This window comes from Sphaerodactylus townsendi, linkage group LG07, assembly GCF_021028975.2.
Source record: "Sphaerodactylus townsendi isolate TG3544 linkage group LG07, MPM_Stown_v2.3, whole genome shotgun sequence".
NCBI lineage: Eukaryota > Metazoa > Chordata > Lepidosauria > Squamata > Sphaerodactylidae > Sphaerodactylus > Sphaerodactylus townsendi.
In genome coordinates this window covers 52,694,456-52,716,834 of record NC_059431.1, presented here as the reverse complement: position 1 = coordinate 52,716,834, position 22,379 = coordinate 52,694,456, and the positions used below count along the sequence as shown (strand labels likewise).

The following is a 22,379-nucleotide window of genomic DNA, read 5'->3' as shown; positions in this document are numbered from 1 at the left end:
GAAATTTAGTTATTTCTATTGTACTCCTTGGGTTCTGATCCATCAGTTGTCCATCATGAACAATTATTAATTATTCAGATCTTCCAATCCTTAGGAGTAGAAAAAAGTCGAACTCTCATTGGGCCAAAAATGCAGAAATCTGGAGCAGACTTCATAAGACAGATTTAAGATTTAAGGAAGCTAAAGTGCAGATGCTTGGTTGCTTGAACTAATTTTGAAGAGGCTACAACAGTCTCATTGCTGTCACATTCCAAGTCAGAAAGGATCTACAGCTTTGAAGTTGTACACAAGCAGTTGACTATATTATTAGACAGTGAATATCAGTTGTCATTGTTTAAAGAGAACTGATTGATGCAGGAATTTGGGAGTTTCCCTTTCTGAATTATTTCAGTAATAGCTGATCCCTATCATTTTAGGAAAAGGCTAACTTTACTCACAAAACATGGCTAGATGGAAAAAAACAAAATGCATATTATCTGAAAGAGAAGGCCTGCAAATTGGTCTCCTTTGGCAGACATCCCACCACAACAGACTTATATCTTCTAAAGTTGTTCCATCTGGAGTTCTTATCTTTCCCTTTGTCTCACACTCATGCACCAATGGAAATAATTTGTGGATTTAGTTCAGCTTTTCACTTCCAGGTGTTCAGATAAATTATCAGCATTTAATATATAGCTTCTAATGGAGTGATCTTAACTATCTGTTACCCTGATTCTTCTCATTTTCTTCTTCCTCAGTGAAACATGATGCCTCTCCACTGTTCGGTGGGATTCTTTAGATGCTGCAAGAGCAGCATGGAATCACTTTTCTATGTATAAAAAACTGCATGAGAATGATGGTGATATGTAATTATAAGCAACTGATTTATTTATTTTATTTCATTTGTTTACTATATTTCTACCCTGCTTTTCTTCCTATTGTAGACAAAATGGTTTATAGAAAACACACTTTTTAAAAAGCTTAAATGCAACAAAATATAAAAAAGAGAGAAACAAAACAAGACATTCTGGGTTGATGTCATCCAAAGGAAGCCAAGAGTTGGTGTCCACCAAATGAGACCAAGGGTTGTGATCCAGAGGCTAGGAGCGATGGGCCAAAAGACCTTATACTCTTGTCTTCAGATGATGTCCCTGGCCACAGCCAAGCTATAAATACCTATAGCAACGCTCAGCCTAGATGGTTCAAGCCAGCTGCTCTCAGTTCCTCTTAATGGCACCAATCATATCAGAAAATCATCTCTGTTCCTGCCTGGCCAGTGAAAGCTGTTTAAGGACTTGTCCCTGAAACACTATTGGAAAAGATACTGAGTGGCAATGAAGGAAGTAGAACACAACAGGAACTGCACTGCTATTCCTTCTGTAGCTTCAGGGGTGATCACCCATTGCTCAGGTGGAAGAAGCACTGGACAGTGTGAAGTAATGACTCTTTTACTGTTCTTGCATATGTAGTGACACTCATGTGACTAAAACAGGTGCACCAATGTCAAACTCTGCTCTCTCTGGACCAGTAGCAATTGGAGAAGGGAGCAATGTTGGAGAAGGATCTATTGCTGAAATTAGAGGAGAAAACATAATTAGGGATTTGCTTTTGGCTGTGCTGAAGGGGGAAAAGGTGCCCTTCAACAGCAGCTGAAAAAAACCAGCTTTTCCTCAGTTTTTTCTCATAGGCTTCAATGGAGGTAAAATATCTCCATTGAAACCTATGGAAAATCTTTGCAGGGTTCTGAGGAACTTTAAAAAAAACAGATCTGCTTCATAGCTGCTGGTGATTCTCCTTACAAGAACCCCTGAGTTTGGTAAAGATTGGATCAGCCCCCCCCCCCCCCCCCAGGTTTATTGGTCTCCAAAAGAAGTAAAAAATGGGCACTAATAAAATTGGGTCCTTGACCCAGTCTGTATCAAACTTGAAAATTCTTGTACGGAGAACACATTTGGTGCCTCTACCTTTAAAAACAGTCCTCCAAGAGTCCCACAGAGATTTTCCATAGATATCTATGAACCTATATCAGACTGGACAATCTCACAGGGAAAAACAAGTATATGAACAGAAGGTTTAAATTATTCCATTGTCCTTAATAATAAATCCCCCCCTCGTGTCCTGCTCTGAGCTCTGTCTTCTTGTCTTTCTGTACAGATGGTGGGTCAGGAGGAACAGAAGGAAGGGGGCACAGATGTTCCAGAACATGTGATTGTTTGGGCAGGAATGGCTCACAACAGGACCCCTGGCGGAACATTCATTCATTCATTCATTCATTCATTCATTCATTCATTCATTCATTCATTCATTCATTCATTCATTCATTCATTTAATAGACTGCCCAATCTCAAAGGGCTCTGGGTGGTGTACAGTTCACTTTAAAACAGTATAGATAAAACAATTTACAAAACAGACATTGATTAAAACCTGTAATCTAAACACATTTACATACAAAAAAATCAAATGGCAGAGATGGTAACTCATTACATGTCGTGAGGGTCGGTCAGAATTGAAGTAAGAATGCATCCTTATGCTAAATTAAAAAGATTCATGGCATTTTTGTATGTATATGTGTGTGTGAGAGTATGTGTGCGCATACAATTTATCCATTTGCCATCACAATACCCTTACACCTCCTCTGGTTTCTAAGCATTTTACTACATATTGAAGATGAATCTCTTCAACTACATATTTGGATAATATATGTCCAAACTGGAAAAGTAGTGGCTAACTCACAGGAATGTTGCAAAAATAAACAAAAGAAAACAATTGTAAAGGACTTTGCAGGTTTAAAGTGCCATAAAAATACAGGCAGCCCCATCTAGTGTGTGTGTAGGGTGTGTGTGCAGTTTTGTGGTGCTCAGGAGCAGCACAGTCCAGCCACATCCAAAGACAATCCTGGAGATGCAGCTAGGAAAAAAAAGAGTAAACTTACCAGCCATGCTGTAAGCCTCCTATTCAGCCCAATGGGCTGTATCATCCTTTTGGGTAGCATAAGTTGAGAAAAGAAAAGGGTGCATTCCCAGGTTGAGAGGCCTTGGGAAGTTGATTAAAGTCTGCCCCCATGAATGACCCCATTAGTGCCAGTGGAGCAGCAGCATTCACACCCAGGCACTGTATAGCCACATGGCTCTCCATCAGAAGGGGCCAAGTCACAGGCATGGATGCCACTTATGCCTCATGGTGTGGCATTTATACCAGCGATAGAGTCACGCTGGTTCCATAGCCTTTTGGCCCCCTCCTTCTGACTGCACTGTTAACAACTTTCTACTCAAAAGTTCTCTTGTAACGACTGCTGAGCCCACAGACCTTGAGAATTATTTTATTCAACTCTAACAGAACATCATTGGGTATTACATTACACCAGAATATAATTCTTTACAACAATTTGAAAGCAGAAAATAAAGTAACTTGCAAAGGATATGATTTTAAGAGAAAAGCTACCTTTCAAGAGGTTATTGAGGTTCACAGCTTCATGCAAGACCTTTTGATGACATCTGCGATCCTTTTCAGGCTCTACAGAGGAAGAGAACAGATCAAGAATGCAACTAAATTGCTCTCTTAAAAATTAAGCAAACATGCAATTTGTACCCTGCACAGAAATTCCTCTAACTCACCACACAAATCCTGGCTCACATTTTCTTGTCTTTGTATCTTCAGCTTCTTATCATTAGATGATGCAAGTTCAAAAGACTGGACAGGGCTGACATCTGGTGTTGACAGAGGAGTTACATCAGTCACTGTGTGTCACGAGATCAGGACTGGGGTGGGGTTGAATCCTGCTCTCAAATCCGGGTTCTTTCAATCCAGACACTCCAAACTGCTGAGTTCTCAAATACTTTATTGTGAATAGAAAATAACAATAACCTCAACCATTCCATCACACCGTTTCTTTGGAATCTTCTGCACACTCACCCAACTTTGGTTTTACTTCAACTGACTTTATTCCATGTCTAGATTTTTGTCTTGGAGAAAGAAGTGCAAAGCTACATGCACTCTTCTTTTTTGAAGAAGAGAAGGGAGTATCTGACAAGCAACTGTCAGAATTAGTATCAGAAGACTCTGTATCAGAGTTACAGAAAGAGGAAGAAGTAGAAGAGGAAGTACTGAGTATGGTTTTCTTGACTACTAGACAGCTTAGATAACTTAAATCTAGCCTTCTGATTTCTGCTGCCATCACTGCTATCTTCTTCATCCATATAATAATTTTCTTCGTGTTCTTTATTTTCGGAATTTGAGTCAGCGTGTTCTTCTCTTGTGTCATTTTACCTTTGGTTGAAGTTCCACCAGACGTACTTGCATTTTCTGCATTGAGAGAAGCTAATAAGGGCAAAGCGCTCTCATAAGCACCACTGTCTAAGATACACTCTGCCTGTGGTTCCTTCTCCTTCTCATGCCTTTCATCATCATCATCAACCTTTTATTGGCATGAGTTCATGCCTTTCTTTATCAGTACACATACCCTCCACCACTTTGGTTTCCATCTTTAAGACAGGCTTACTTAAACTTGTACCCTCTGTTTGTATGTGTTCATTGTTTTCTGTCTTGGCTGATTCTGTTGCAGTTGCATCTTTCTTAACCTCTCCTTCAAAATTGCTGTTGAAGAAGGAGTGATCCACTTCACAGTCTGATACATCTTCATATTGGTCCATGACCCCAAAGAGCTGCAGAAGTGCAGTTTCACCAAATGGAAAAATGAGAATGAGAATGCAGACATTTTAGCTGAATAACATCTCTGGCAGCAGGCCTGTATATGTGCAGTCCCAATATGTGTGCATGCACAGAAGGCACTTGATGATGAACAGTTACAGGGAAGCACAGCCATGTTTTCTTTTCATTTGCCTCTCTTTTGTTACCTTTTAATTTTTTTAGCAGGGCACCATCACTAGAACAGCAGCAAGGCAAGCTCCTGTCCTTGATGCCAACTAAATGTGATTTTGATTTATTATAAGCTTGGAGGAAATGCCTTGTTAAACTGTATTTAGTATTGTCTTTTCTTTCAGTGCTGTGACAGTTTCATTCTACTTCTAAAAACAGCTTCCTGAATCACAGGAGAGCACTAAATCTCAAATGTCAACCATGTGTTCTTGGTAGAAACCCAAGATTTTTAAACCTACTCAGATGAAATCATAAAGAGAAGGGGGAGGGGAAAGGGGTCATTTTTAGGAAGTTGCTTTGATGTTTAAGAATCTAATGTAAAAGGAAAGCAATTCAAACGTCACACAGGGAAAAATATCCATCATTTAAGCAGCACATAGCAGAGGAATCTTATTTCTCTCTCATCGCTCTTCAGTAAAGTTAGTAAAAGATATCTGTTGATTTTTTTAAATATCCAAAGAAATGGGGAATTACTTTAGGTGGATGACAACCCTAGATGAGGGACAAGACATTGCATTTTAAATAATATATGCATATATTACAAACATTTACAATACTCATTAGCTATACGTAAAATATTCAACACTGATTCGTTTAGAGGTCAACATTTTATAGCTGTTGCTTTGACAATTAATTATTTTGCTGTACTTAGAAATTGTATCCAACAGCTAATTTGAAGAAATATTTCAAATGATCCAAGGAACTGAAGTGTCCACAGAATCCAGAAGATGAAATTACAGACATTCTTTATTTTTATTTTTTGTAAATGCATCATCATACAAGAAACACTATGGCACAGGATGCATAACGTTAATGGAGCATCATTATGTGACTTTGTCTTGCTTTGTTTACATTTTTGGAATTAAAAAACAAGCTAAATTTCTTTGTCAGATAGGAAAGATATTGAGATTATGGACTATACATTTAGCATATTTGTGGAGCATATTTGAAGCATATCTGATAAAAATTATCAGTTATTTAGTACAATGAACATTGTGATGTGTGGAACAGTGCTGCACTATGGAACAGGGCTACACCATGACACCTTCAATTATGTGGAATGCATATAGGCACTCAGTGAAAAATCAGTCTAGGATAAAGGTCATCAGGCACATGAAAATACTTCCTTCCTTGTAGCAGAATGAAGAACTAAGTAGTTAAACGATAGTTAAACGATAATTAATTTATGATTTTGGGTTCAGCTTCAAATATCCTTCCAATTTTGTTTCCAGTAATTTTTATTGGTAATCTATTCTGCTCTTTTGATGAACTGACCATTATCTGATGACTCAGACTCTCAGAAAGTCAGGACATCTGCATGCACAGTAGGTATTTAGGATAGTTCACCCCAGAAGGTTGATAGATCTGAATGTTTTCCTGACATCTCTTGGGGTTTTATAATCTGGAAGTGCTCTTTTTGTAACCCTGGGTAATATTTGGAACAGAGGCATGACCTACGCTGTGGATGTTCTTGCTCTTCCCTTCTGCAGAGCCTAAAACGATCAGACTGATTAGATGGTTGAACTGCAAGTAGATGAAAATTCAAAGTGAATGCAACTGAACATTCTCCAATGCCCTCCACATCCCTACTGCCTCTGGGCATTCTGGCCAATACCTTGGTATGTCTACCCACCTCCCTTTCTACCCTTGTTCTGAATGGCTGCCATCCTTGTCCCACCTCCCAGCCTCATCCTGTTTGCCAAGCTTGATGGCTAGGTCCATTGTACCTGCCTCTACTTGCCACAATGCCACCCTTCACATCCCGTCCCCAGTTTCTGAAAGGCTTCTGGGCTTCTTACTTTTGGGGACCTATCACTTGCTTAACACTGCATCAAGGAGCAATCCTGACCTAAGTCTGGCTTTGGGATGTTACCTTGTTCAACCAGGTCCCCTTCTCCTGACAGTGATTGAATATGAGGTTGCAGGTAAGCAACTTTGAAACTTCACTATCGATGAGGACAGAATTGGTTGTCTTTGTACCACTAAATAAATAAAGCTGCTTCAAGAGTATACTATCAGCACAGTAAAGCGGAGCTATTCAGTAGTAGAAAAGGAGGTCTAGTAGTCCAACTTCATACACTCAACAGCCTCCCATCTTCTTAGGAATAAGACACTTCACACGAGATGTTCTTTCCACAGGAAGGCTTTACTTGATAGTTGCAGCATACAAACACTATGCAAAGTTCTTAAACTACACAGGACTAAGCACTAACACTAAGAATACTAGGGGTCATTCCGCACACACAGAATAATGTACTTTCAAACTGTTTTCAGTGCTCTTTCAAGCTGTGCGGAATAGCAAAATCCACTTGCAAACAGTTGTGAAAGTGGTTTGAAAACGCATTATTTTGCGTGTGCGGAAGGGGCCTAAGATAAGTAAGAAGCCTAAAGATACACTGCCTTTATAATGTTCAAGCAAGTACTTTGCCCAGCAACAGTCTTCCATAGGAGCAGAGTCACAATCTCTTGCACCAATCACGTTAAAGGTTGATTATCACAAGTTGCTCCAGACTTTCTGGCTCCGGCTCTGTTGCTGACCCTTCTATCTGCTGCCTAGGAGATAAACGTTTTTTTCCACGTGCCATGACATATGGTTGCTTTCACATGGTAACCATGTACATGCATTTGTAGTGGCAAGAGGGCATCTACATTACATTTTTCCTGCATGTTCCCAGCTGTAGTCCCTTGCAGCTATCATTCTCCCTAACTGCATCACCGAAGGGCTTTAAAAAAATCAATAACAATATATTGTCACCATCTACTAACTTCTTTGAATTTTCACTCATTTTAAAAAGCATGTTTTAAAAAACTCTTTTCATTGTGGAGATATAAGGAATTCACCTTTCCCTTTTATCTCTGCAAGGAAAACATCTGAGACTTTAAAAAAAGAAACCTAGGAATTCACAGCTGTTAGTAGACCATGGTAAAATATCATTTTAATATTTTTTCACTATAGGAATCTAATAGTTTACAGCTGGGTTTTGTTTTATGCTTAAAAAACCCAAACCTTTTTGCAACAGGATGGTGGTAATGCTGTTCAGGGATGCTGAAATAAGGAAAATAGTGCCAATTTCACTAAAACCTTCAAAAATGTGCACTTCCCGTACACATGGTATACAAATAGACCAAATTGGATTTCAGAAATATTACATTGAAGCAGGGGAAAATCCAGAAGGAAAACAATTATGGAATATCCTAAAAACCCTGGGATATCCAAAATACCGTGGTGGATGCCAGCAGCAAAATCTCTGAGTGGAAGCAGCCATGGTGTTTCTGCATTTCAGGATTATTATTTTAAAATTATTATTTAGTTGGTAACAAGAGACCAGTGGTTTGCTAATAATAATCAACGTTAAAATGGCTTTCTTTATGCTGAATATTCTTTCATTCTACCTTTCTCTCATTCATGCTTGGAAATGCTGCTTTCACTCTCTTTCAGGTGGGGAAAAGCTAGCCATAAGGTGTTTCTGAAGTATGTTGAATTGCTATTGTTGGTAGGGCCATCATTGCTGCTTGTCACTCAGGTTTATGGTAATCTTCATTGTTGAGGATATATTCCATGTTAATCCATAAAAGTAGTTTCCGTGTTTATATGTGCGCACTATGATAGTGGTTGAGAGTCTAAGGTTTTATGCTTCTAAAGCTATAATTTTTTTAAATGATAATGGTGGCCACATGCTGGAAATATACATCCTTATTCTCCAGATGTTGGATCTGACTGACATAAGACCCAAAGGTGTCAGATTCAGGGTCAGAAGCACATTTGGCCTGACTTCCGGTTCAGGTCGCGACGACACCGGCAGCTCTGCGAAACGGAGCGCACTCTGAGCCCGTTTTAAACTAAATACCCTCTGAAAAATAACTTTTCAGCTCCCCTGGAAAAAAGGGGGGGACGTGGGGTGAGTTCGAGCTTCAAAGCTCACGAGTCGCGGACCCGACGAACAACGCAACCGTGAGAGAAAGATAGAAGCGCAGTAACGAACGGGCGGGACAGAGGGGGCGAGAAGCCAGCGGTAGAGCGGCCGAGCCGCCTCGGACAGCAAACCGATAATAAACTGTGAGAAAAAAGTAATCACCAGAGGCACCCTCCAAATTGACACCGGCGGAGAAAAGAACCAGGTGAAACGGCGGAGCTCTGAGGAGGTAAACAGTGAAGAGAAAACGCTGAGGAAACCCCGACCCAGCCTCCCCGGAGTGAGTAAACAAACGGACTTACGTTTAAGAAGTTCATGAAAAAAGGGGGAGGTGTGGCAGGGACATGTGTAACCGGAGCTTTTCCTAAGAGTAATAAGAACACTTAGAAGAAATATCTTGGCAACCTGCCAAAAAATAAATAAATACAAGAAACGGAAATAGCCTTGAGACGGACGACTCCGGAAGGAAAACAAAATTTAAAGGGGACGCCTAAACGCATCGCGGAAGGCTAAGGACGGGAAATACGGAGGAAGGGGCTGGAGCATAGAAACATAGAGTGCCGATAGCATCTAAGAAAAGGGGAGGGACTTTGAAAGAAGCTGGAAAGGAGGAGAATGGAGAGCTAAGCAAGAGACGGAGGCAACCCAGAGGAGGAAAGTGCAATCCACCCCTTCCCCTCGCCGTCTTAACTTGCGTCAGCCTTATATATCTTCCTCACATCTTCCTAAGCTGCTAGATATTTAACATTAAGAGGACTATCCAGAATGGCGACAAGGAACAACGCAAAGAAGGGACTGCAAGAATTAAAAGACATAAAAACACCAGATAAGAACGGGGACGATATGAGCAGCAAGCTAGAAAAAATGACTGAAATGATGGCTTTAATGCACGAGGATACAAAAGAGACCATTATTAAATTTCGTGAGGAAACGAAAGATGGATTTGACAAACTAGGAAGTCGATTGGACAAAATGGAAATGGAGCTGACGGAAGTAAAAAAAGAAATGAATCAACTGAAAAAGGTAGAAGAGAACATCACAGAAATGAAACATGAAATTAAACTAGCAAACAACAACATCGCCACCATAGATGTGAGAACAGGAATAGTTAAAAATGGAATTGAAGAAGTAAAAAATCAGATGGCCTTACTAGAATTAAAAATGAAAGAAAATGTATTAAGACTAAGAGGATGTGAAGAAAGCGAAGATGAAGACACAAGAAGAATGGTAGTAGATGCAATAGCAGAGTTACTATCTTTAGGAAAAGAAGAAATCTGGGAGGCCATAGACAAAGTTTATAGGATAAACTCAAGAACGGCGAGAATCAGGAAACTACCTAGAGACATAAACGTAACCTTTACGAAAAAAATATATAGAGATGAAATCTTGCAGGCTCATGCAAAACAGAGACTAACAATAAATCAAAAAGCAAGTGATTGTAATTCTAAAGAGATAATTCCTTCCTACACATACACGCGAAGAAGAGAAAAAGGTTATCAACCATTGGTGTCTTGGTTAATCTGAAACAAAATCACATATAGGTGGTTGCAGCTAGAAGGTCTCACTCTTTTACAGAAAACCATAAGAGAATCACTGTAGACTCCTTTTAGATGGAAATGGATAATTTTTAGATCATTACAGGGAAGAAGACGATCGAGAGGATCGCAGGGGAGAAGAAGAGGGAGCTGAAGAGGAAAGAAGACACGGAAAAGTATATACATATATACTATTTACTGTTTTAGACTTTTGTCTTTAATATAATACTATATACATAGCAAATAAGATAGATATAGAAATAAGGATGGTATGTGCAATGAATTATTTAATAGATTATTTAAACAAATGTATAGTTAGGAGATAATGAAAGATGATAATAAATGATGATTCCAGGGGGATGGTAAGAATCAAACATTTATGGATATTTCATGATAAAGAATCTCCCTCTGGTTGTATTCATATTTATATATTTATAGCGATAAAAATAGTGGATAAGTGGAAGTAGAATTAAATTTTAAGAAAATAGATATATAAAAGAAAGAGAGAGAGAAAAAAAGATGACATTGGACATAATTTCTTAATTGTAAATATCAAACGGATTAAAACAATCCAAAAAAAAGAAAACAATGTTTTTAGCTATCTAAAACAAAAAGCAGAGATTATATGCATTCAGGAAACACATTTAAAAGATAAAGATAAAAATATTTACAACAGGAAAAAATTGGAAATTTGCTCTTTGTAATTCGGATGCAACACAAAAAAAAAAAAGGAGTGGCTTTCTTTATAAAGGAATTTCTCAATTCGTGACCCTAAAGAAGTAATACTAAAATGATGGCAAAGGAGAGGGTATTAGGTGTGGGAAGTAACAATAACTGGAGAACAAAGCTTTAATTAGGTGTAGGAATCTATGCACGCAAATGAGGGAAAAGCTAATTTCTACAGAAGAGAACATGGATCTAAACGAACTGGCACACAATATACTGATACACAAACTGGCCTGTAATAATACTAGGAGATTTTAACGGACTAGTAAAGATTACCCCAATATAGACAGAGAAGGGGGGGGAGGAAGAAAGAAAAGATTCAAAACCAAATTCACCAAAGTCTTTTTTCCAGCTAAGTAAGAACTTGAAAATCAAAGATGTCTGGAGAAGAAAAACCACAGGGCCAGAGAACTTAGGTAAAAGATTATTCATTTTATTCCAACAGACTATGGCAAATCATTCACCAAGAATAGACATGGATTTTGGTCCACAAAATGAACTACTCCATAAAAACACTATAAAAGCATAAAAAATATATTTACCAAGAGGTAATAATAGGGGACCATACAAACCCACTGTTATGGCAGATCCATCCAAAAAAAGAGAGAGGGAATAATAGACAATGGATTAATAACAAGGTATTGTCCAATAAAAAATTTCAAATAAAAATGCGAAAGGATATGTGGAAGGAATTTCTTTTTGCTCCTCAATGAGGACCTCCCCAGATATGGAGATGAGTCACTAATCTGGGACACTAGCAAAGCTTTTATATGCAAGAGGAACTCAATAAAACAACAAGATAGAAAGAATGAAACAAAAGAGATATCAAAAGAACTAAATTTATTAAATAAGACTCCTAGAGAATTTGGAGAGAGAGAGGTTTAAAAAAAGACCAGGGTAATAAAAAAATTAAGAGACAAAATGGAAAGAAGAACTAGAGCACAAAATTAAATAAAGGGACTATATACAGAAGAAACATTTAAAAAAATTAAAAAGTTTCCCTAAAACAGAGGGAATTTGAATGGGCAAACAAACCCGGAAAATGGCTCACATACAAATTGAGAAAAAGGAAAGATAGAAAAATAATTATAGCAATTAAAGAGAAAGATAAAATAATTAGGAAAGAAGAGGATATAGAAAAAAGCCTGACAGACTTCTACAAAAAATTATACACTGAAGAAATCAAGACAGACGAAAAAGAAATAAAAAAAATATTTAGAAAGAAAGCAGGGGACTTAATTTACCGATACCTTGAAAAAAAGAAGAGAATAGATGAATGCTTTGAATAAAAACCAATAACAATTATAGAAATTCAGAGAGACAATAAAACAATTAAAAAAAGAAAGCCTTGAAATCACCAGGACCAGATAACTTGCTTACAGAGAAATACTTATTTTCACCAAACAACTACAAGCAATTCCTAGTACCAGGAAAATTAGGAAATAATTTTCAATATTATATACTTGAGAAAGGGTAAAGCACTACCAAAAAAAAAAACTCTGGCTTGGAGACAGAAATAACACTCAATACCTCAAAAGAAGAAAGGAGGAAAATTCTGGGAGGCAAGCAATATAGGACCAATCTCCTGAGTTAATTTGGACTATAAAATTTTTTACAAGAGAAATTCTAAGTGAAAGACTAAAAAACAATATGCAGGGAAATATATAAAATGAGAAATCAGGTGAGGATTCATGTACTTCTAACAATAGACAAGCAAAAAAAAAAATAACATTAGAAGCAGGAGGTGTTAGAAATATTATTGGAAGTACGCAGAAAAAAAATCCAACTCCAATGAGAGAATAGCTTTAGTGTTTCCTGGATGGTCATATAAAGCATCTGGATAAGATTGTAAAATTGGGGATTACTATGATAAAAGGATTTAAAGAGAAGAGGAATAGAGGGACCATTCCTGAGAGGCAATTCCAAACAATATATCATAAGCAAATAGCAAGAATTGAGAATAAAACAACCAATTGTCCAAACAATTCTGAAATAACCAAAGGAACAAGACAAGGTTGTCCCTCTCTATCCCCACTCATTATTTATATTTTCCATATTTAGATATACCTTTACTCAAAAGCAGCAGATTGGATACAAGAAAAGAATGGAAAGGATTATGGCAATAAAAAATCAAATCCTATAAATACAAAGCATATGCGGATGACTTGATATTGGTCATAGAAAACCCCAATAAGAAAAAAAAATCAAAGCCAGAGTAGAAATGATATTATAGAGCAATTTGAGTAAATTCATAGGACTCAAAAAATTAATTACAGAAAAAAAAACGAAAACTTATTGTTACTGAATATCATAAAAAACAGGAAAGAAATGGGAAAAATTTAAGGAAAGATCAGGGCTTTTGGAGAGGAGTGGTAGGATTTACTAAGGTAAAATATTTGGGTATAGAATTAAGAACCAAGAATAATAACTTATTTGAGGACAATTATGGAAAAATCTGGCAAAAAAATCAAACAAGACTTAGACCAAGAGTCTGGGAAAGGGTTGTTTTTGTCACTCATCGAGGGAGAGAATAGCAATAATTAAAAATAACGCTCCTGTCAGAAGTTAATGTACTACCCTATCAGAACCTTACCAGTTAATACCTATCAAGATACAAAAAATATTTCCAGAAGTGGAAGAAATAATAATTAACGAGAATTCATATGGAATGAGTAAAGGAACAGAATCAACATTTTGCAAATGAGTTAAAAAGGAAACTCTATGGAGGTTTTGCATTACCAGATTTGAAATTATATTACGAAGCATGTGCAGTTACGTGGATAAAAGATTGGATAGAATTAAAAAATACTAATCTGCTTACATTAGAGGGGTACAATTTATACAGAGGCTGGCACTCCATTTTCTTTATTCCCATAGGAACACAATAAAAACTTTAATAACTTCAACACACATTTAATAAGAAAGAAAGAAAGCACTAGCCAAGAATATGGATTCAAAAATACAAAAAAGTGGTTCTATGAGAAGACTCCTAATTATGGATTTCGATGAGGTAGAATCCTTAAAATTGAAAAAGAATTCAAAGCAATACAGAGAAATGGGAAACCATGTTACAAAGATTTGCAAAAAAAATAGAAAGGCACAACAATTAACCTAAAAGAAAGAGAAGAGATAGGGAATGTCTTAATTCCAGGGGAAAGAGAATGTCCAAATGGTTCCATTATATATACAAAGATAAAAGAAAGAAAACTATATAGGAAAAGATTTAGAAAAAGTTTTTTCAGATAAGAAAAAAATGTCAGTTTGAGAAAAAGAAGCAACATTACGAAGACAATAAAGAAAACAATTCAAAAAAATATACAAATATGTTGTTAGGTTATAAAGTTGCTCATGGAACAAAGAAAGAAACATAAAAGATAATATGACAATCTGGGCCCAATTTAAGATATAGGAAGAAATATATACATACATGAATGAATGGGAGAAAATGTGAATTTGGAATAATGCCAAAAGTTTACTGCTTAGCAATAGGACCTACGAGAAAAACTGCCAAAAAAAATATACCACCGCTTGGTATTATACACATGACGTAGGAAAAATTACACAAAATTGAAAAGCATGAACAATGATAAATGTTGGAGATGTAAAAAAAACGAGGAACATTTTTACATGTATGTGGTGGGAATGTAAAAATAATAAAGAGATTATTGGGAAGAGATAAATTGCAATCTTATTAGAGAGAAATTGTCCTAAAAACTAAAGCTACTAAAAAAAAAAAAAGCATAGGAGGAGAAATTTTTCTCCTGGGTCTATATAATATGTACAACAAAATAATACAACTAAAATAACAACTTGTTTATGTTACCTAATCAACATGCAAGAAATTGGAAATTGCAAAAATATTGGGAAAAGAACCAAGACTCATACGAGGTGTTAAGACTGGAATAGAAGACTTTATCAAGTAATGGAGGCCGATAAATTAACTTGTATGTTAAAAGATAACCCAGAAAAATTTAAGAGAACATGGAAACTATATGTGGATTATTTAGAGAAAACGTTAAAATAAAAGCGGAGAAAAAGAATTGTAGATGCTTAACATGCAAGAATATTTGAAATAGAACCGGGTTTTGATAAATCTGAGTTCTTTTTGTATTTAAAAGGAAAGCAAAAAGAAAATGATGAGAGACAGACAACATCACAAAGTATTCTGCAAAATAAGAGAAGATTGTATTACATATATATATTGTGTATAGAGGTTTAAGGTTAAGTAGATTAAAGAGGAATAATAATAACAAGGACTATGAGGAGGGATAAGAGTTTAACAGGGTACAAGGTATTAAAAAAAAAGAGATTTGTACGAAGGATGTATTGACAATGTTTAATGACAAGATGTTCACTATTTATACAGTTAAAGACATACTTGCCTTAAGATATAGAATTAAGAACAGGAAAGGCAGAAGAAATTAATAGTATAAGATTACCATACTCCTCAGAAAAGTTATAACATTCAGAGCAATGAGAATACAGGAGTGAATGACTAAAACAAGATAAAAGGATGAAAAGAGTAAACAATAACTGGGTTAATTCCCACCAAACTTGACCTGGAAGGTCAATTATAATAGACGGAGTCAAGTAAGAGGGAGGAAGGGTACAATTTAGAACGAACAACTAAGAAGCTTAAATGTTGGTGTAATTGAACCTTTTAAGAAAGGAATATATATCGGTTGATTGTTTATCGGTGACAATGTTTATTAAATATAATGGTCTACACATGACCAATAGAGAAGGATGAAAGATATGTTTTACAGACAAAAACAGATAATGTTGGATTCCTAAATGTTGGAATGATCTATTATTTCATGTAAATTGTTTTAAAACTTAATAAAAATTATTTAAAAAAAAAAAAAGAAGCACATTTGGCCTTAACAGGCTCCAAATATGGATTTTGTCCAGACTTACAGTTGCTACTAACGATGGCCCCAGCTGTCTCTACTCTTGTGAAGTAGTATCTTATGACAATAGTTCATGGTATCCTGTTCGCCCGACGTGGAAATGATACCTTGATATTCCTTCCTTCATCTTAATGGGACTATAACCAGAGATTCATTAATTCCTTTTTGGGGAGTAACTAATCTCTTGGAAAATAATCTTTTCTCTTGTACTAATAAATACAACTTCCCATCAGAAATCTCCAAAATATGATGTAGGATTTGCACCTTCTATTTTTATTAGACTGAGAAGTAAGATTTATAGATTTTGCCACATACCCACCATTTTCTTATCTAAAATCTAGACATGTAGCAGCATGAGCATCAATGGACAATTACCTGTTTCTATTCAGAAATGCTCATTACATCAGTATTGGATGTCTCTAATGACATGACTATTATCACGTGAATGGTTTACAAAGTGTGTGTGCGCATTTGCAGAAACTTAGACAAAATTCTATTCATGCTGACTATCAAAATTCAATCTTTTCCAGCTTTGAGACAAAGTCAGAGAGATTATTTACTGGATAGGTTAGTTCAGATTTCCAATATCAGAATATTCAGGTGGGTTTTGTTCCTGCCCCCGCCGTGCCCCACAACCCATTATTTCACTCAGGCTATTCACTCTTCCATTCACATGCTTTCAAAGCCTTTAGCATTCAGCCATCATCACTCCTTCAAAAAGCTTCTTGTGATTGAACATTTTAAGCACTCTGGGAGCTGAAAGGTATTTAAAATGTTTAATGAATCCTTATAATTAGATTTACTCTTTTTAAATCAAGGATGCAAAATAGCATTGCTTGTACCCAACAAGGCTTCTGGCTGCGATGCTGGGTTCGTAACAACAAATGGATCCACTTGCATTGTTCTTATTATGCTATAATGGTTTTCATAGTGAAATTATTTTTATGGATATTGGGGAGGGGGGAACCTTCACAAACAGCCTTCAAATAAATAGAATGACAGCCTGGTGGAAATACAGCCACAGAATGTAGAGACAGCATCCTCAGGTGCCAGAGTATTGAAAACAGAAAGACCCTGTCCCTTGACCTCCCATCACCCAACCTTGATGGCAAAGTAAAATAAGTGGCAACATGTATTGTTACTACTGACAAGTTTTGTTATCCTCCTGGCACACACACTCTCTCTTTGTATATCTGTATCTCTATATATCCTGGTTCTATAATCCTCTCCCTGCCCCGTCCCCCCCCCCCTCTCTCTCTCTCTCTCTCACATGTCATGGGGAACCCAACAGATACAGGCTATTTGCATCAGGAAAAAAACTTATTTCTTGTTAAGAGTTACTACTGACTCTGTGGAGATCTTTTCCTTCAAACATTCATTTTAACAAAAATGAATTTGTCATTTCTCTGCAAATGGTCTCCATCTCCAGATGAAAAATAATCTTGTTTTGATTTATGTATTTAATATTTCACACTGGAAATGTAAAACTACAGTGGTTATTTTATAGTGCCTAGGATCAGGAAATATGGGAGCAATTTATTATATTTATTATTTGGCTTTATAAAACCATAAATCAACATTATTGAAAATTAAATGTAGGTTAGACTGTAAGGGACCATTGAGGTATAACAATGTTTTACATATGACTTCTGAGGATATGATGAGAATCTGAATTATTCATGGGAGACCCTGGATATTCCTTCAACTTAATCAAATTAATAAAACAATTTCATTCCAAGACCTATTAGCACTCAGCAGGAGCTGAGTAACAAGGATACATTTATGGTTCATCCTCCTCTCTCCCCCCCCACCCCCCCACCCCCCGCTACTGGGGACAGGGAAGGGAAAATATTATAATTATATTTTCTACTTTAACATTTATGATGGAATTGACATGAATGGCCATTGTTTAGTGTCCTGTTGCCTTTAGTAGGTTAGTATTTCAGATGTGAAAATTGATTCAGATGAAGTACTTTATCCACTAGGTGCTGTGCCAGGGCTAGGCATGTTCTTAATAATGGAATGTTCCCATGTGTCTTAGCCTCAAATGGATTCTGGAGCATCCATTTCTAGGTGTCTAGTTCTCTGCTTGTTATCTGTTGTAGGTTAATTTTACCTGGAGTCAGAGCCAGTGATTTTGATTTGTTGCACAAAATATTATGGTGTGCTATGTGCTCACCCTCCAGTTCCAATCTTCCAGTGAAATCCTTTTTTATCAGTATTCTGAGGGCTGTTTTATAGATGAGGCCAAGACACTGGTGCAGTTAAGTGAGAATTACTTACAGCTGTCCATGTAGGTTCATTATAATGAGAGACTGTCTGAGAATGAGAAAAAAAATCCCCAAATACAATTATTATAGTTGAAGGTCATAGGCTAAACAGTGAGATGCAAACTTGTGTTGTTAGTTAACATACTGTTTGTTGTATATTATTGTTGAAAAGACATATTTGGAAAAGCAGAAAATTTATGCAGATGACCAGCAATATTAAGAAGATCATCCCCCAAGTCTTCTGGTTTTGGCTTGCAAAATTGGAATGGAAAGACCCAAGGTCCTTTGATGTGTTTTTTAAAAGACAGAAACTTCTTGTGCTGCATGAAAAGCATTAAGAGCTTTATAAAACTCCTTGTTTATTCCAGACTGATTGCCAAAGTAACTTAAGTTGTTCTGTATAGAACTTGTCTTACTGCCTCACGCTACACTGTTTTTAGACTTCTAAGTCTGTTATTTGAACACTGTGCATGAATCTTGTTGACAGAAATGTACTCCTTTTCATGTGTCCTCTTAGATATCTGTGGATTCTCTAACATGGCTTCAAGAACCAGTTTGGGATAATTAAGACAGAAACCTCTTACTGCTTCCACAGCTTGTCTAGCTTGGAAAACTGACATACCCACCAATTAGGAAGCGTAGAACATGTGATTTGGAGTCTTTACCTGGATGTTGGGGATAAACAAACCAAATTCCTCTTATAGGCTATCTGGAACTACAAAACAACAATTTTTAGTAAAGCAAGGTTAGAATTTATTGAGGGAAATATTGAGGGTACATCAATTGAAAAGGTACTTAAGCATAACTACAGTGAAATTGTGTTAAGACTGACATGTGTGTAAAGAGTTACATGAGAGAAGAGAAAATTAAAGGCCGTTTCCGCACGGAGGCAGAAGCGGCTAGGTTGGCGCATTTTGCGCCGACCCGATGACGCTGGGACCGTCCGCATGGACGGTCCTGGAAAGAGCCAGGACGCCGGCGCCACGGAGCGCTGGCGCCCGGCCGACCCAGCATGTCCCCGGGCCTCCAGCATGTCGCCGAGGCCTGGGGACACGCCCCCCGGCCCTGTGCGCCTGCTCCAGCAGCGCAGGGCATGCGGGCGCGTCCCCAGGCCTCGGCGACGCGCCGGAGGCCCGGGGACAAGGTAAGTGCCGGGAAGGAGTGGGGGGGGAGGCGTCTTGAAGCCGCTGCCGTTCGCTCGGCAGCGGCTTCAAGGCGGCGTTTCCCCAACAAGTACGCTTCTAAGCGCACTGGGGAAACGCCGGCTTCGAGGCGGTCGAGTGGCACGAGGGCGGCGCAGCTGCGCCCCCTGTGCGAATGGCGGCCTGGGGACGGTGTTTTTGCCGTCCCCAGGCAGCCATATTCCACCCGTGCGGAAACAGCCAAAGAGAGTCAAGACTCTTCTGTGCCAGAGAATGACCTTAATGAGGATTGGGGGAGAGAGGGTTTTAAAGAGAAAACAAGTAAACAGAGAAAGGATTTACCTATCCATACCCTACAGGCCTGCGTAGAGCATGCTGTCTGAATGATTTGAATGATTCAAAGATTCACTGTACAGAAATTTAGGCAGAACTTCTAAAGGAAAGTATAAGAAGATTTGCTGAATCCAAAAGAGAAGAGTTGAGCCAGCAGTCTGTCAGCAGAGGGATGAGACTGCACAATTATGGCAGGCAAGAAAGTGATAACTGTAGGAGCCAGCCCAAAAGAATATTAAAGAAATAATTATGAAATTCAGGAATTTAGGGTGAGTTCCAGGCAAGAGTCTGTGGATTTCCTGAGTTAAAGAGAGGTAGGGGTGTGTGTGTGTGTGTGTGTGTGTGTGTGTGTGTGTGTGTGTGTGTGTGTGTGTGTGTGTGAAGCTTCCTAGAGAGGTGACAAAACATGTTTGCATCCAAGCAGGGTGGACAAAAGATGGCTGGCAGGATGGAAGCTTCACTTATGCCTGTCAGGTTTGTAGGAGGTATTGAGACAAGGCCCTTTTACATTTATAATGTATCATGTTTGTTTACAACATATCTTACTGCAAAATGCTACTTTCCCCCTTTTAATTCCACAATTTTTTCCCCTTTTGTTTGATTCAGAATATTTTTCCTTCAATTTTCCTCCATTGTTTTTGGGTTAGGGGTGAACCATTGGCCAGGACTGGGTTAATGAGGATTTGCAATTCTTGCCCATAATGCCTTGTTGAAATAAAGGCAAAAATCTCATTTGATGACCACAACCATGTAATTTCTAAACTGGCTTCAAAGTTGGACCGTCACTAACTGTGATAATCTGTTTCTAGTCTAAAATATGACATCCATCTGAACCCAATCAATGTCTCGGCATTTCATCTCATGGGGCAGTCCATGTAAGTTCAATGAGATTTGTAGTTGATGAAAAAGTGTCTGATAAACAAGTTCACAAACAGAAATCCCTGGAGAATGGAACTCTAATATTATTATAGTTCAAGGGTAACATGCTTGATTGGAGAGTTTGTGAAATTTATTGCTAGCTTGTCTTACTTATAACCTTTGGAAACCTAAATCAAATACCATTTTTGAGCTGCTGTCTGGTGCATAAAGAAAATCTTCTTGCTTTGACCCAGTATTAGATTTGCAGTGATGAAAGCTTTCATATGAATTTCCAATATCACTTCAACCTGCTGGCAGTCTAGAACAATTTAAAACATTTAAAATTACACAGAAGAAAATGAAAGAAAATGTAATGGTTTTACAATTTTGAATAGTCATAGTTATTTTTAACAATCACCAATATATGATTTTTATATCTGTTTAATGGTGTATATTGAAATCAAATACCATTGAAAGACATAAGAAAGCCCTATTGGGTTAGATCAACAGTCTATTCTGGTCCAGAATTCAAGAGATGCCAGCTAGTTGTCCCAGGAAAGGACAGAAGAAAGGCATGAAGACCAACTCATCCCCATGGTTTGGTCTCCAGCAATCAATAGACTTAGCTGAGAGTCTTTACCAAATTCTGTACTCAGTAAGTTTCAAACAGGGTCACCACTTTTCATATGACAGTAATTGTGTGGCTATTCTACTTACTGAAATCAGCAGAAAGCAGGGCTCTCAGTGTGATCTGAGTTTCACAATGACGCCACAAAACTAATGAGATTTGAACCTATAATGATGCATTAAGCCCAGTCATGCCAAGAGTAATCATTCCTACCCTTGCTTGGATGTCATGTATTGATTAAAAAAAGAAGATAAAAACTGGTAACAGCCACCAAGGGAAGTATGATTGTTGTCACCTTCAGGAACATAATTGTGGTACCAGTGTGAAGAGGGAGAACAAGGAATTGCCCTGTATGTGAAGTTTGTCATTATGAAGTGCTAAACCCATTGAAGAATTTTTGCAGACTTTCCCCCGCGATCCCCATTTGGGGGATATTTTGGGGTTCCCTTGGAGGGACAGGAGAGAAAGTCATGTTCCACAAATGGAAATTCCTTCAATTATTGGAAATTGCTGGTGGGTGAATGAATGTTAATGGCCTAATCTTTTCCATCAAAGAAATTGTCACATAAGAGAAAAAAGTAGAAATTGCAAAGTGATGTCCTTATCTGATTTTCAAGGACTCTCTCCTCATCTTTTAAACTCTCTTTCCTTCTACCTGGTTGTATATGGTATTTCTTGAAGAAAGTTCCACTATGCATAGATACTATCTGAACTTACAGCAACAGGATAGAAAGAGGATACTTTATGTTTGTACTCATTTAAATTCATTTCATGTTTGCCAAGGTGAAAGGATTAGTGCCCTGGAGATCATTTGCTTTCATAAGCTTTAAACTAGAACTGAAAAAAGTTTCATGTCTTGAGTCTTTTCCAACAGCTCTCTCTCAGCAAAACATAGAAAAGGAAGGCAAGACACTGATTGCCAGCAGATTCTTCCAACTAAAATTGCCATATCTGATTCAGTTAAACTATTAGGGAAAAGATAACTTCTGCCAGTTTTTGCCCATCTCTTCTAACCATGTCAGAAGGCACCCAAGCATTCCTCTGAAAATCAACACGAGAAATCCCACATTTCTAACCCTAAATTATGCGCAGTCCTCAGGACATATGCAATTAAAATTTACATTGCCCTTCCTTCTATGCATTTTGCATAAATCCTTGTGGTAAAATACGGATTGCTTGATGCTCAAAAGAAAAAAGTAGAAAAGGATT

The 22,379-nt window shown here is 37.5% G+C and overlaps 1 protein-coding gene across 1 annotated transcript; it reads right to left on the bottom strand.

Moving 5' to 3' along the window:
- Positions 1-1,454: 1,454 nt before the first annotated feature.
- On the bottom strand, positions 1,455-4,628 carry LOC125436986 (cilia- and flagella-associated protein 97-like). Its single transcript, XM_048504361.1, is given in 5 exon segments — positions 1,455-1,549; positions 3,555-3,716; positions 4,106-4,201; positions 4,204-4,281; positions 4,439-4,628. Coding segments are annotated over 5 exon segments (621 nt in total).
- Between the last annotated feature and the right edge of the window lie 17,751 nt (positions 4,629-22,379).